The sequence below is a fragment of the Ranitomeya imitator genome, chromosome 5 (assembly GCF_032444005.1).
Source record: "Ranitomeya imitator isolate aRanImi1 chromosome 5, aRanImi1.pri, whole genome shotgun sequence".
NCBI lineage: Eukaryota > Metazoa > Chordata > Amphibia > Anura > Dendrobatidae > Ranitomeya > Ranitomeya imitator.
Genome location: NC_091286.1, coordinates 331,210,663 through 331,227,413, shown reverse-complemented (window position 1 = coordinate 331,227,413; position 16,751 = coordinate 331,210,663). Strand labels below are relative to the sequence as shown.

The 16,751-nt window shown below is 43.4% G+C and overlaps 1 protein-coding gene across 1 annotated transcript in view; it reads right to left on the bottom strand.

Annotated features, from left to right (window-relative positions):
• Positions 1-16,751, bottom strand: part of MDN1 (midasin AAA ATPase 1) — a 335,477-nt gene that overhangs the window by 267,411 nt on the left and 51,315 nt on the right. Inside the window, exons 11-15 of the mRNA XM_069726361.1 lie at positions 13,291-13,372; positions 13,113-13,208; positions 9,731-9,843; positions 8,021-8,169; positions 6,060-6,120 (exon numbers count right to left, since the gene is read on the bottom strand). Coding sequence (XP_069582462.1) covers positions 6,060-6,120; positions 8,021-8,169; positions 9,731-9,843; positions 13,113-13,208; positions 13,291-13,372 — 501 coding nt within the window. The remainder of the gene's footprint in view (positions 1-6,059; positions 6,121-8,020; positions 8,170-9,730; positions 9,844-13,112; positions 13,209-13,290; positions 13,373-16,751) is intronic.

Here is a 16,751-nt window from a genome sequence, read left to right as displayed (position 1 = left end):
CCGACTGCTCACCCTAATGAGTCCATCAGTCAGTGGAGGGAACGTGGTTACAGCCGCCACTCACAATGCACCGAGCAGTGACTGTACCAGCACCGGCGTCACCCCAATGGCTGGTAGCAGAGTGCTGCTGAAAGGAATAAAGTTCATTTCCTACTGGCAGCAGAGCTCTAATAAGTGCTGCCGCTGAGCAAGCTAACCTCATATCTGCAAGTTAATTACATTTTTTTTATTAAAACTTTGTCATTTTTTCACATGACAGGTTCCCTATAAGAACAATAGTGATAGAGGAATCATCATTCCAAAAAGCAGACCGATTAGAAGTAGATCACCAGGCAGCAGTTTTTAGCAGTTACAGGATATTTATAGGCAGATTTGATGCTGAAATTTTGTTTCATCTGAAGGAGAGTATTTTTGCAACATGTGCATGGATTTCAGCAAATCCTAAAGAAATACGTGAGACAGTTGTAGAAATTTCAGCAACAAATTTGGCAAGCGTGAATTCACCCGTAGGCCTCATTCACACATCTGTTTATGGTTGTGCGTGTCCTGTCCATTTATTTATTTATTATTTTTTTTAAATATTCGGATAGCACATGGACATCTATTCCATGGGCCTTTTCACATATCCATTTTTTATCTGGAAATAAAAAGGTTCAATATCAAACCCAACTTGCCTACACAAGAGAATGAACCTGCAAAAAAAACAGACAGCATATAGATGTCAGAGTTACAAATTTCAATCTCAGTACTTTTCGCTTTTCATAACTGGTTGCAAGAAGAAAACCGCCAGTCATTTTTTTTCCAATGCGAGAGAAATTATACATGACTGGTAAATAAGGATACACCAATCAAAATGGGATGAAAATCTGATCCAGCAGACCGGTCAAAAATGTCAGTTTTACGCACACGGGACATGTGAATAAGCCCTTAGGCCAATATATTAGTTGGGAATACGTACATTTTCAACAGAAATAACAATGCAAAGTTCTAAGGAAATATGATTCAGAAGTTATTTTATGAGGAATCACAACTATTGACAACAATCATCAGGAGGGAGGAAGGTCCTCTCTAAAGCCAACACATACAAAACACCTGGGTTGTAGGTTCAACATTACGTGCGCCTCTCATCAGTGTAAGTTCCCATCAGACACTTATGTTCCCTGTAGGTGTCACTAAGAAAGGGGCGATCTAGCATTTCATTCAAATGAATAGTAAGACGGATGAAATGCTTGGATTGACTTTTCCATTAGAGCAAGAGAATATGATGTCAACATGCCATACAAGGATGGCACAACCACTTCAAAATATAGACAAGGAACACAAACCAAAAGTATTGTAAATCCCTTTTTCTTACCCCAGTGTTTGAAGTAATTTCTAACAGAAAAATCATATTAATAAAAAATGGAACAGCACAATGTTCTACTTATCTTCGGTGCAAGGCCCCCAGGCAATCTGTCCAACGATTGTCCACACTTCACATAAATTCAAAAAAGAAGGCAGCACTCCATTGTCTTAATGAAAACGTGCAGGATTTAATCGACCCACATGTCTGGGCAACGTTTTGGCTCTGAATGAGCCTTTCTCAAGCCTTGAGAAAGGCTCATTCAGAGCCGAAACGTTGCCCGACATGTGGGTCGATTAAATCCTGCACGTTTTCATTAAGACAATGGAGTGCTGCCTTCTTTTTTTTTATTTAACAGAAAAATCAGTGATTTAAGTGAATCTGTCAGAATGATCAACACAAATGAGCCGTTAAGATCTATGAGTCGGACATAAATTTCCCTGAGAATCTACTTCCAGAGAGTTACTAATGTGAGACATGTAATGACTGAGAGTCTGCTCTCTTGTCTCACACTGGTAATGTCCTCTCTCTACAGGCAGATTCTCAGGGAGATCAGTGACCAGCCTATACACCGTGTTCCAAATTATTATACAAATTGGATTTAAGTGTCAAAGATTTAATTGTTTTGTTTTTCAAATAAACTCATGGATGGTATTGTGTCTCAGGGCTCAATGGATCACAGAAAACAATCTTAAACAGATGTGATAATTTGTTTTCCAGGTGATTCTAATTAAAGGAAAACTAAAGTCGGTGCCAATCTGACCTGTGACATCTATATGGTGTCATGGTATGATCGGGTTCCTGCAGATCGGGTGAAAGGGCTAACTGAAATTTCACCCGACCTGCAGGGACAGGGAGAGCGGTAGCTGAGCCCAGGGAACTACGAACACTCTGTCGGTCCTGTGTCTCCTCCGTGTCCTGTCCACGTTCCGCCTCTGTCTCGCTCAGCCATCCCTGTGTCTGCGTCATTTTCAGTTATCTTCTTGTCTCGTTTCTTTCCAGTCCACACCAGTCCATCCAACGTCTTTTCTCGCTCGGTCAGACCTGCGCTCTCTATCTCTCTTTTGAACCTCCTATTTCCTGTCCCCAGGTGCCAGCTTCTGCGGCAATAGTCTCTCTTGGGCCTGCCCCTAACGCTCCTGTATTGGGGGTGGTCTACCTGGCTAGCTCACCCTTGGGAGGTTCATTGTCGCGGATCTGCGGGTTCACTCTAGGAGTTCCAAAACCTTACAGTAACATCACACACATAGCATTAGGAGTAGGGTTGGAATTAGGATTACGGTTGGAATTAGGGTTAGGGCTGGAATTAGGGTTAAGATTAGGGTTGTGTTGGGGTTAGGGTTAGGCTTGTGGTTAGAGTTATGGTTAGGGTTGGGATTAGGGTTAGGGGTGTGTTGGGGTTACGGTTGGGATTCTGGTTAGGGGTGTGTTGGGGTGGGTTTGGGATTAGGGGTGTGTTGGGGATAGGGGTGTGTTGGGGTTAGGGTTGGGATTAGGGGTGTGTTGGGGTTAGTGTTGGAGTTAGAATTGAGGGGTTCCCACTGTTTAGGCACATCAGGGGGTCTCCAAACGCGACACGGCGCCACTATTGATTCCAGCCAATCTTGTGTTCAAAGTCATATGGTGCTCTTTCCCTTCTGAGCCGCGACGTGTGCCCAAAAAGTGGTTTACCCTCACACATATGGGGTACCAGCATACTCAGTACAAACTGGCAACAACTTTTGGGGTCCAATATCTCCTGTCACCCTTGTGAAAATAAAAAATTGCGGGCTAAAAATGAGGAAAAAAAATATTTTTTATTTTACGGCTCTGCGTTAAAAACTTCTGTGAAGCACTTGGGGGTTCAAAGTGCTCACCACACATCTAGATAAGCTCCTTGGGGGGGGTCTTGGGGGGTCAGTTGTGGGAGAGCTACAATGTTTAGGCATATAGGGGCTCTCCAAACGCGACATGGTGTCCGCTAACGATTGGAGCCTTTTTTCATTCAAAAAGTCAAATGGCGCTCCTTCCCTTCCGAGCCTTGCTCTGTGCCTAAACAGTGGTTTACCCCCACATGTGAGGTATCGGTGTAGTCAGGAGAAATTGCCCAACAAATTTTAGGATCCATTTTAAACTGTTGCCCATGAGAAACTGAAAAAATATAGGCTAAAAAAACTTTTTTGTGAAATAAAAGTACTTTTTCATTTTTACGGATCAACTTGTGAAGCACCTGGGGGTTTAAGGTACTCACTATGCATCTAGATAAGTTCCTTGGGGGGGGGGGGTCTGGTTTCCAACATGGGGTCACTTGTGGGGGAGCTCCAATCTGTAGGCACACGGGCTCTCCAAATGCGACATGGTGTCCACTAAAGATTGGAGCAAACTTTTCATTCAAAAAGTCAAATGGCGCTCCATCCCTTCCGAGCCTTGTCGTGTGCCTAAACAGTGGTTCCCCCCAACATATGGGGTATCGGCGTACTCAGGACAAATTGGATAACAACTTTCGGGGTCCAGTTTCTCCTTTTACCCTTGGTAAAATAAAAAAAATGTTGCTAAAAGATCATTTTTGTGACTAAAAAGTTAAATGTTCATTTTTTCCTTCAAGTTGCTTCTGCTGCTGTGAAACACCTGAAGGGTTAATAAACTTCTTGAATGTGGTTTTGAGCACCTTGAGGGGGGCAGTTTTTAGAATGGTGTCACTGTTGGGTATTTTCCGCCATATAGACCCCTCAAACTGACTTCAAATGTGAGGTGGTCCCTAAAAAAAATGGTTTTGTAAATTTTGTTGTAAGATGAGAAATCGCTGGTCAAATTTTAACTCTCCTAACTTCCTAGCAAAAAAAAAAATGTTTCCAAAATTGTGCTGATGTAAATTAGACAGGTGGCAAATGTTATTTATTAACTATTTTGTGTCACATAACTCTGGTTTAATAGAATTAAAAAAAATCAAAATTTGAAAATTGCGAAATTTTTAAAAATTTTCGCCAAATTTCAGTTTTTTCACTAATAAACGCTAAAATTATCAACCTAAATTTACTACTAACATGAAGCCCAATATGTCACGAAAAAGTCTCAGATTCGCCAGGATCCGTTGAAGCGTTCCAGAGTTATTACCTCATAAAGGGACACTGGTCAGAATTGCAAAAAATGGCCAGGTCATTAAGGTCAAAATAGGCTGGGTCATGAAGGGGCTAAAAATGATGTTCCACATTATTAAGCAGGCCAGAGTTTTCAAGTAACATGGGAAAGAAAAAGGATCTCACTGCTGATGAAAAGCATCAAATAATGCAATGCCTTCGTCAAGGGATGAAAACATTAGATATTTCCCGAAAAATTAAGAGTGATCATCGTACTGTTAGATTTGTGGCTGAATCTGAGCACAGACGTGTTCGTGCTGATAAAGGCAAAATGAGGAAGGTTTCTGTCAGGCAAGTTCATCGGATTCAGAGAGCAGATGCTAAAAAGCCATTACAAACCAGCAAACAGATATTTGAAGCTGCTGGTGCCTCTGGAGTCCCTCGTACCTCAAGGTGTAGGATCCTTCAAAGACTTGCTGTGGTTCATAAACCTACTATTCAGCCACCCCTGAATAGTGTTCACAAGCAGAAATGGTTGCAGTGGGCCCAGACATACATGAAAACTAATTTTCAAACAGTATTGTTTACTAATGAGTGTCGAGCAACCCTGGATTGTCCAGATGGAGTAGTGGATGGCCACCATGTCCCAACAAGTCTGCGATGTCAGCAAGGAGGTGGAGAAGTCATGTTTTGGGCCGGAATCATGGGGAAACAGCTGGTAGGGCCCTTTAAGGTTCCTGAAAGTGTGAAAATGACCTCTGCAAAGCATATAGTTTCTGACTGACAACTTTCTTCCATGGTATAAAAAGCAGAAATGTTCCTTCAGGAGCAAAATCATCTTCATGCATGACAATGTACCATCTCATGCTGCAAAGAATACCTCTGATTCATTGGCTGCTATGGGCATAAAAGGAGATAAATTCATGGTGTGGCCACCATCTTCCCCTGACCTCAACCTTACAGATAACCTTTGGAGTATCATCAAGGTTGGAGGCAGTTCACTTCAAAACAGCAGCTCTGGAAGGCTATTCTGACTTCATGCAAAGGAATACAAACAGAAACTCTCCAAAAACTCACAAGTTCAATGGATGCAAGAATTGTGAAAGTGATATCAAAGAAGGGGTCCTATGTTAACATGTAACTTGGCCTGTTAAGATGTTTTGGAGGTAAATGGCTTTTTTGTTCAGTGAATGTAACCTCCTAATGCTGCAAATTCCACAAATGAGCATTTTCAGATCTTTAAAACATATCAATTGTTTAGAAATTCTACTGTGCCTAATAATTTTGAACAGTGCATTTTGAGTTTGTATTCATTTTGGAGATTATACTGTTATCATTGGGAGGTTTCTTCAATAAAATTCGATTTATACTCTAATGGGTGATGACTTATTAGACTGACTGTCATTTGCACCGACTATTTAGGAAAATCCGAGAAAAATATAATTTGCATAATAATTTGGAACATGATGTATATCTTACCAGCTCATTTATATACTGAGAAAAATGTGGATTTCTAGGGAATAAGATATCACATTGCAGATATCAAGGTATCACTTTATTCAACTTTCTATGACCTGCATGTCCATGCAGTCGGCTTGGGAGGGTTGATGCTACAGACAATTCTCTTTAATAGCTTGGATCATACTATGCAATGCACTTACCCGCCTAAGAGATCAGCTGTATCACTCTGCTGGTTCATATTGACAATGCGAAGGCGCTGACCTGTACACGCGTAATAGATGAAAATGTTGAATCACAATGGCCACTAACCAATTAACACACATAGCATAATGCTAACAGCAATTTATTAGGTAGCTGGGTCTTAGGCCAACATGCCCTAGAAAAACTAATACTTTTTTGTGCAATACAGTCCATTATGTAATGGTGTAATTGAGAAACTCATCTACATGTGACCGCTTTTCCCACAGAGAAAGTATGCTTCCGACCCGTACCATTTACAGCAACATGCACAATTAAAATCAGTCTGAAAACATGATCCAGAGGACAACTCTCAAGACCAATGCCTGCCCCCAAATGTATAGACGATACAAAATTTTGTATCAGGCTAAAACAAAAGATATAATTTAGTTACAGAAATGCTGATATTTGTATGAATAACTCATGTACTGCAAGAATGTAAACTCAAAGCAAGAGCTATTCTCATCTGTATATACGGGCCAGAATCGTTAATTCAATTTACCGTATATACTCAAGTATAAGCCGAGAATTTCAGCCAATTTTTTTAGGCTGAAATTGCCCCTCTTGGCTTATACTCGAGTCATAACCAGGGGTCGGCAGGGGAGGGGGTGCAGCAGCTGTGTAATAATACTCACTGCTCCTGGCGCGGTCCCTGGTTCTCCGGGTGCCGGCAGCTTCTTCCTGTAGTGAGAGGTCCATAGGGGTGGAGCCGCATATTCATTACTGTAATGAGCGGTACCATGTGACCACTCAATACAGGAAGAAGCTGCCGCGAAGAACCAGGGACAGCGCCAGGAGCAGGTGAGTATAACGCAGTGCGCGATATTCACCTGTTTCCCGTCCCATCGGTGGCGCCGCTGTGTCTTCCGCGTTCTCTGCAGTGACGCTCAGGTCAGAAGGCGTGGTGAAGCGATTAGTGTGCACCGCCCTCTGCCTGAACGTCAGTGCAGAGGACGCGGAAGACACAGCGGCGGCCGTCGGTGGAATGCGGATCAGTGAATATAGCAAGTGACGGGGGCCTGAGAGGCGAGTATGTGATTTTTTTTTTTAATCGCAGCAACAGCATATGGGGCAAATGTCTGTATGGAGCATCTTATGGGGCCATGTGCAGCATTATATGGGGCAAATGACTGTATGGGGCCATGTGCAGCATTATATGGGGAAAATATCTGTATGGGGCCATGTGCAGCATTATATGGGGCAAATATCTGTATGGGGCCATGTACAGCATTATATGGGGCAAATATCTGTATGAGCATCTTATGGGGCCATGTGCAGCATTATATGGGGCAAATGACTGTATGGGGCCATGTGCAGCATTATATGGGGAAAATATCTGTATGGGGCCATGTGCAGCATTATATGGGGCAAATATCTCTATGGGGCCATGTGCAGCATTATATGGGCAAATATCTCAATGGAGCATCTTATGGGGCCATAATCAGCATTTGTGCAGCATTGTATGGGACAAATGTCTGTATGGAGCATCCTTTGGGGCCATAATTAACATTTGTGAAGCATTATATGGGGAATATTTTAATATGGAGCATCTTATGGGGCCCATCATGAACTGTATGGAGCGTTATATGGGGCTCCTGATTCAATATGAATATTCAAAAACACAAACTACTGATGTTTCAATCAATTTTACTTTTATTGGTATCTATTTTTATTTTTGAAATTTACCAGTAGCTGCTGCATTTTCCACCCTAGGCTTATACTCGAGTCATTAGGTTTTCCCAGTTTTTTGTGGCAAAATTTGGGGGGTCGGCTTATACTCTAGTATATACAGTATGCTAAACCAGACAGCTCATCTAAACGATCATTTTTAATGGATCATTTTTTTTTTTTTTTTCAACTGCAAAAACAGACACTCATCAAGTAGTGTCCAGGCTATGTATACAGCACAAATGCAACAATATACCTGCGACATGAGCAAGATACTGAACGGTGGAGGTTTTGCCTGTGCCAGTTTCACCAACAAGCAAGACAGGCTCTGCTTTATTAACACACACTGCAATCTGTTCAATTAATATTGAAGATGGTCGTGTTGCTGCAAAATTTATCTTCTCTCTGAAAACAAAAATAAAACCTATCAGTAAAAATAATTAAAATAAAGCATACATACACTGCAGATCAAAGTAGCATTAAACATGGAAAATGGCCAAAGATGTACAAAAAATGAATAAAAAAATGGAGATAAAAGCAATCAAATGTTTGTACCAAAAGCTCCTCAAACAAAAAAACATGCACAGCTCCTTCATAAAAGTTATGGGTCTCAAAGTATGGCGACACAGTCCAATTTTTCATTGTTTTGAAAGGCGGTTAAACACCACTGCGGTCGTACAGATCAGCACAATACAGTCACCAGGTCATTTTTACCAAACAATGAATGCTGTGAAAACAAAACCAGAGCAATGATTGCAGAATTGTTTGGTTTTCCCCATACAACTCCAAAGATTTTTCTTTCAGCTTTTCTTTACATTGTATGGTAAAAACCATTTTTTATGCACCACATCACATTTGAAGTGACTTTGAGGGGTCTATATGACAGGGAATACCCAAAGTGTACATTTTTAAAACTACACCTCTCAAGGAGATCAAAACCACATTCAAGAAGTTTATTAACCCTTCAGTTCTTCACTACTATTTTCGCACATGGCAGGGCTCGGACAGGGAGGAGAACAGTTTGACTTTTTTAATGCATAAAAAAAGGAATCAAGAGCGGCCATCAAGTTGGGTTTGTAGACCCCCCCTGATGTGCCTAAACAATGGAAATCCACCACAAGTGACCCCATTTTGGAAATTACACCCCTGAAGGATTTTATCCAGCGGTATAGTGAGTTATTGTAACACAAAGGTACTATACAGAATTTGATATTAGGTCGTCATATTAAATATATTGTTTTCAGCGTTGAGCACAAGTGCTCGCTACTCGAGTATGCATCTGGGTGCTCGGGTATGACAGACCCTATCACAGTGATCAAAATTACCAATAAGAAAAATCCCCGCTGTTGCCAGGTACCGGCTGGCAGATCTCAGCAGGCGCACTGCGCATGCACCCACTTTTTCCAGGAAGACTTGGCGGAGGGGTGGGGACAGAGCTGGAGGGATAGGGGTAAAGCGGAGGCTCCAGGAGGGGTTGGGAACCTCATTTCTTTCTCTTGTGACATGTATATCAAGTCAGAAGACAGATAAATATTCTTAAAAGAGGGCACTTTTTTTTTTTACGTGATCGGGGACTGGAAAAACAGGCCTTGATCATGTCCTCCAGGGTCAGAGCTACCCCCGGTAGCTGAAATGCCGGAGGATTTCTGGCGCTGGGAGGGCGCTAAATACTTATTCCCGGTCGCCGTTTTCAAACGGCAATGAGGGAATAAAGTCCCTTAACCGCCACCGTTTTAACAGCAGTCGTTAAGGGGTTAATGAGCAGATTCCTTAAAAGGTTTCCCTTTTTGTTTTCAACTGGAGATATATTTCAAATTCTGGAGGGTTGGAGAATGTTCACAAGTTACAGATATTTGCACACACGGGAGATTTGAGACCAACATTTACATTTCTGCGTGGATATGCTGTTGCGGTGTATCCTGGAGGAGTTAACTCTTAAAAATCATTATTATACACAACTACATACCTGTGAACACGAATGCTTTCAGTTTGTCTTCTAAGCATCTCAACTCTGCCAACAGAAACATCCAGCTCTCGCACTGTAATCTCTGGTTTATAAAGCTCACAGAAAAATTCGGCCTGTGGCACAAATTAAAGGGTTAGGTAAAATTTTTGCCAATTGGTTTTGATAACAATAAACCATATACTACAGATGCTCTCATGTATGCCGAGTATTACGGCTTTTTTTCAGCAAGGATGTGATAGGTGTGGATGTCATCCTGCAGCTCACAGACCAGCTTTCTGTCTACATATTAGCACGTGTACTGGATGAGTTGTCAAATGTCTATAATGAAGGTGGAATGTATAGATGTAACAGAGGTGGACAGTACTACATTAAAGAGACAGTATGGTCCATTAGTGCTGCTTTAAATTAAGTATATGTAAAGACTGTCAACTGGAACCGTTTGAAGCCAGAAGATGAACACTTACAGTACCTAACATGGCCTTCATGCAATCACCTTTTAAGCAGGCATATCATCACAGAGTGCAATATCAGTTTATTTAACCCCTTCATGACCTTGGGATTTTTCGTTTTTTCGTGTTCGTTTTTCACTCCTCTCCTTCCCAGAGCCATAACGTTTTTATTTTTCCGTCAATTTGGCCATGTGAGGGCTTATATTTTGCAGGACGAGTTGTACTTTTGAACGACATCATTGGTTTTAGCATGTCGTGTACTAGAAAACGGGAAAAAAATTCCAAGTGCGGTGAAATTGCAAAAAAAGTGCAATCCCACAATTGTTTTTTGTTTGGCTTTTTTGCTAGGTTCACTAATTGCTACAACTGACCTGCCATTATGATTCTCCAGTTCAGTACGAGTTCATAGACACCTAACATGACTGGGTTATTTTTTACCTAAGTGGTGAAAAAAAAATTTAAACTTTGGTAAACAAAAAAAAAAAAAAATTGCGCCATTTTCCGATACCCGTAGCGTCTCCATTTTTCATGATCTGGGGTCGGTTGAGGGCTTTTTTTTTGCGTGCCGAAATGACGTTTTTAATGATAGCATTTTGGTGCAGATACGTTCTTTTGATCACCCGTTATTGCATTTTAATGCAATGTCACGGCGACCAAAAAAACGTAATTCTGGCGTTTTGAATTTTTTTTTCGCTACCCTGTTTAGCGATCAGGTTAATGCTTTTTTTTAGTTGATAGATCGGGCGATTCTTAGCGCGGCGATACCAAATATGCGTAGATTTGATATTTTTTTTATTGATTTATTTTGATTGGGGCGAAAGGGGGGTGATTTAAATTTTTTTTTTTTTTTTAACTTTTGCCATGCTTCAATAGCCTCCATGGGAGGCTAGAAGCAGGCACAGCACGATCGCCTCTGCTACATAGCAGCGATCTGCTGTTCGTTGCCATGTAGCTGAAAATCAGGTGTGCTGTGAGCGCCGACCACAGGGTGGCGCTCACAGCTGCCGGCGATCAGTAGCCATAGAGGTCTCAAGGACCTCTATGGTTACAATTCTGAAGCATCGCCGATCCCCGATCATGTGACGGGGGTCGGCGATGACGTCATTTCCGGCCGCCCGGCCGGAAGCGGTAGTTAAATGCCGCTGTCTGCGTTTGACAGCGGCATTTAACTAGTTAATAGGCGTGGGCAGATCGCGATTCTGCTCGCGCCTATTACGGGCACATGTCAGCTGTTCAAAACAGCTGACATGTCCCGGCTTTGATGCGGGCTCACCGCCGGAGCCCGCATCAAAGCAGGGAATCTGACCTCGGACGTACTATCCCGTCCTAGGTCAGAAAGCGGTTAAAGGGAACCTGTCACCCCTTTTTTTCGATTTGAGATGAATATATGGTTCAATTGTGCATGAACTCTGCATTACAGCAGTACCCTTCATATCCCCCGATTCCCCACCTTTGCTGAGAAAATACCTTTGTAATCTCTCCGTTTTCCAATGTAAATTACCCCAGCCCGGTCCGATGGGCAGGGCCTATTCGCAGTTTCTCCCCACCTCCTGCCTTGCTCTATGCAATAATTTTTCTTCTTTCCTGCTTTGGCGTTGTTTTCCTGCGCCTGCGCACTGAAGTGGCCTCTCATGCGTGCGCAGTATGTTTTGCCCAACAGTGGGCAAAGCATTCAACTCACTATTGCGCATACGCCATTTTACATTACGCTCTTTGAGCTGGAAGTCTTGCCATGCAAGGGGGCATAGAACGTAATGAAAAATGCGGGCGCATGCGCAATAGTGATTTTATGCTTTGACCACAGTTGGGCAAAACATACTGCACAGGCGCTAGAGGCCAATTCAATGCACATGCGCAGAAACTGTACGAAATCTGTGCTATTCACAGGTCTCGATACGTCGAGAACGCCGAGGGGAGAGATGGTGAATAGGCCCCACCCATCGGACCGGGGTAATTTAAATAGGAAAACGGAGAGATTACAAAGCTATTTTCTCAGCAAAGGTGGGGGATATGAAAGGTACTACTGTAATGCAGAGCTAATGCACAATTGAACCATATTTTTATCTCAAATCCAAAAAAAGAGGTGACAGACTCCCTTTAAAACTAACTTGGGGGAGAGTGCTGTGAGCATGCTTAGTAACATGTGCAGAAGACACTGTGCAGAGAGGGGACAAGATGTGGGAGGGAGAGGGTTGTGAGCACGCTTTGTGACATGACTAAGACATATAGTCAATTGTGAGATCCTCTTATCTGTCTTCAGCTGTCAGAAGGCTCTCTGCACAATTTGACCTTACACTGAGCAAAAACTCCCAGAATATAACCATAGTCTTGCCATTAAGCCAAAGTTAGCCAAGACTAGAGATGAGCGAACATCGTCGGCTCCCTCCTTATTCGGCAAGCTCTAGTGCTTACCGAAGAAGCTGCATCGGGAACCCGGATACCTGGATCGCTCTGGCTGATCAGTTGTTTGGCGTCGCAGCTGCATGTGTCGCGGCTGTGTGACTGTCACAGCACACAGGCTCTCCATACATGTGTTGTGACTGTCACACAGCCGCAACACATGCAGCTGCGGCGCCAAACAGCTGATCATTGGGAGCATTCCAGGTATCCAGGTTGACTATACTTTATGGTCATATCACAAAGCGTGCTCACACGCCTCCCACATCTCGTCCCCTCTCTGAACAGTGTCTTTCTGATGGAAAGGTCTTAGCTTGATGAGAACAGAGTCTAACACGTGCTATTTTTCATCAAAATCCTGACTCTGTTGATTTAGAGGACCGTGGCGACAGAGAACATAGCTGAAGCGTTTGCCTACTGCAATGATCAGAAGCCAGAGTTTCCAGGATTTTTTTCTACAAAGAACTTGACATAGAAAAAAAAACAAAAAGGAATGAAAAATATCAAGTAATGTTTTAATTTTCACTGCAGCTCACCTTTTGCTTGGAAATGTTCAGTTTGCTGCCAATTACTTCTGCCATCTTCAGTCTAGCCGCAGGTGCTGACAGCATTGCAGTAAAGCAGTCGAGGGCCTAGTACGGAAATATCGAAAATGTGATCATGCCTATTTTACTTCTACAATCAAAAATTTATAAATATTCCTAAACATTTTACCTCATGGAAAATATTTACAGCCGTGCTTGATGAAGAACCATCAAAACTGTATGCAATTCTGTTGCTCCACTTCAGTAGGTCTCTATGAAATAAAAACAAAAAAAACATGGTTTAATAATATATTTTACTGTTAGCCATTTAGCATCCAGATATATCATAGTGCTGTAGAGAGGCTGTGCCTATATTGTGATCATTTGAGGATTGAAGAGTGGATCCCGTCTAGCCCCTGTATACTTCTTGCATTTCATTGGTTAGACACAATCTGCGTCTATGGGACAACTACAAGGAAGGATAAATCAACCAGATTATTTGAAAAGATATTGGGGTCCTTGGTTGGATACTCCAGGGCTGCCCACAAATCTGAATTAGAGATAGAATATTTAAGACATATCCCTTTATTGTTAGTCCTCTTTTTTCCTTTCTTCTCCCATCTTCAACTAATTTTATACTCAGTTATTCTAGAACTGCTCTGAAAATTAAAATGGTCCTCTCTGGAATGTTGGAATCTGGGATTGGGGTGGGTTAGGAAATAGAAGTGGAGGTTATTTTGTGTATATATATTATACTATTTATTATTATTATTTATTATTATAGCGCCATTTATTCCATGGCGCTTTACATGTGATGTGAGGAGGGGTATACATAATAAAAAAACAGGTACAATAATCTTGAACAATACAAGTCACAAGTGGTAAAGGAGGAGAGAGGACCCTGCCCGCGAGGGCTCACAATCTACAATACTACGGAATTATGTCATTTATATGTTCTATGAAAGATAGAAAATTTGTATTTGGAATTTTTAAAAAAAAAAATTAAAGAGAGGCTGTCTCAATTTACACTAGTCTATCTCCCATTCTACTTCCCGAGGTCAGACACACAGCACAGCTAATTTGATAAAAAGCCGATGTACACATCAGGAAGTTTTGGGGATTGTGAAAGAAAACATGGGAATGCAGATGATATCCTATGTCGAACCATGGTGCTGCAAAGAAACAATTTCAACTATGAAGCCACCATTTTGTTTAACCCCTTCTCAACATTTGAAGCATATTTACACATCATGGTTGGTAAGTGCTTCCCGACTGATGAGGTCATGGCGATCACCCATGCACAGGAGCTGACACTTACTGCTAGCAGCTGTGCCCACACGGCTCCTGGCAGTTTAACCCGCTAAATGTTGCGATTGGTATTGAGGGGGTTCAATCTGCCCTCCAATCGGCACCTCCACAGAGTCATCGCGAGGGGCCCGACTGGGTCACTATGGCAACAATGTCATCATGATGACAGCCGGGTCACCAGAGCTAGCAAGCTTGTTACACCATGCTCCAACAAGCTTGTATGCCACTGCAGCTATGCTTTATAAGTGATCAAAGTGAAAAACATGGATTTTTGTGTACTCACCGTAAAATCCTTTTCTCCGAGCTACTTATTGGGCGACACAGGACCATGGGTGTATGCCGCTGCCACTAGGAGGATGACACTAAGTGAACACAAAAATTAACTCCTCCTCCTCTGCAGTATACACCCATCACTGGCTCCAGCTCGAATAAGTTCAGTGACAAAGCAGTAGGAGATCAGAACCATCAAATACTGGTTCAACATGTCAAACCAAGGAACAAACACAGCCTTCAGGCCAATAGGGTGGGTGCTGTGTCCCCTAATGAGTGGCTCGGAGAAAAGGATTTTATGGAGAGTACACAAACATCCATGTTTCTCATTCGCCTCATTGGGGAACACAGGGCCATAGGACGTCCAAAAGCAGTCCCTGGGTGGGGAACCGACACAACAGACCAAACCACATGTACCAACTATCTATAGATGCACTACCGCCTGCAAGATTCGTCTGTTCAGGCCCGCATCTGTTGAAACCTGAGTGTGAACGCTGCAGTGCTTAGAGAACGCTGTCCATGAGACGTACCGCCTTAGAGCCCTTAACAAATCCAGAGCGTGAAGAGCCCTCTCCACCCGATGTACCGATGCAGGGCAAAACGAGGGCAGGACAAGGTCCTCATTAAGGTGAAAAGAGCAGACTACCTTGGGTAAAAAGGATGGGGACGGCCTGAGAACCATCTTGTCCTGGTGGAAAGTTAGAAAGGGAGCTCGACATGACAGAGCGGCCAGCTCTGAAACCCGTCTGATTGACATCACTGCCACAAGGAAGGCAACCTTCCATGAAAGGTGTGTTAGCGAAACGTCACGTAGTGGTTTGAAAGGAGACTCCTGTAGAATACCCAGGACCAAGTTAAAGGGAACCTGTCACCCCGAAAATCGCGGGTGAGGTAAGCCCACAGGCATCAGGGGATTATCTACAGCATTCTGTAATGCTGTAGATAAGCCCCCGATGTTACCTGAAAGAGGAGAAAAAGACGTTAGATTATACTCACCCAGGGGCGGTCCCGCTGCTGGTCCGGTCGGATGGGTGTCTCTGGTCCGCTGCGGCGCCTCCCATCTTCATTCCAAGACGTCCTCTTCTGATCTTCAGCCACGGCTCCGGCGCAGGCGTACTTTGTCTGCCCTGTTGAGGGCAGAACAAAGTACTGCAGTGCGCTGGCGCCGGAAAGGTCAGAGAGGCCCGATGCCTGCGCACTGCAGTACTTTGCTCTGAGGGAGAACGAGTTCCTGTTAAAGGCTGCGGAAGTGTAGCTGGGCAAAGGGAACCGCTTCTATTGTTGCCACCATCTTGCCCAGGACCCCCATGCCGAAGCGGATGGATTGAGGATAAGTCCAACAAAGTGCCCAGACTCCCTGTTGAAGGTCTAAGATCCTGGCTCAAGGGAGAATCACTAACCCACGGGAAGTGTCCAGGGTCATGCCTAAAAAGGATAACTGTTGAGCTGGAAGACTTGCTTAAGTTTATCATCCAGCCCAGGCAAGAAAGAGTATCAATAGTGATACGCACACACCCCGCACAGGCCAGGAAGGATGTTCCCTTGATTAGAAGGTTGTCTAGGTAAGGCAACACGACCATGTCTCGAGAGTGCAAAATGGACATGAAGGCCGCCATGACCTTTGTGGACACCCTGGGGGCGGTGGTGAGGCCGAAGGGAGGACAAGAGGGGGGGGGGGATTCTATTTTGTATCTGGAGGACACCAGGTCCCTGACCCAATCGTCGTGAACGACAGAGCCAGACATGACGAAACCGGAGTAGACGCTGCCTACTCTGCCGGCGTCAACCGGATAATGTCACTACTCATTTAGGCGAGAATCTATGGGACCTGGATCCCTTAGATCTGGACTGCTTAGGTCGGATCTTCCATGACTGGATGGTCTTATACGAAATCTGGGGACCTCTTTTCCCCATGAAGGGAGCGCACCGATCCAGATGAGTTGGCCGTACAGGACCAACCGGAATTGCTGTGAAAGGACTGGAAGCGAGACTGTTGCGGGTGGTGAAAGGGCCGCTTAACCTTTTGCTGAGGGAGGAATTTACTCTTTCCACCTGTGGCGTCAGAGATAAGCT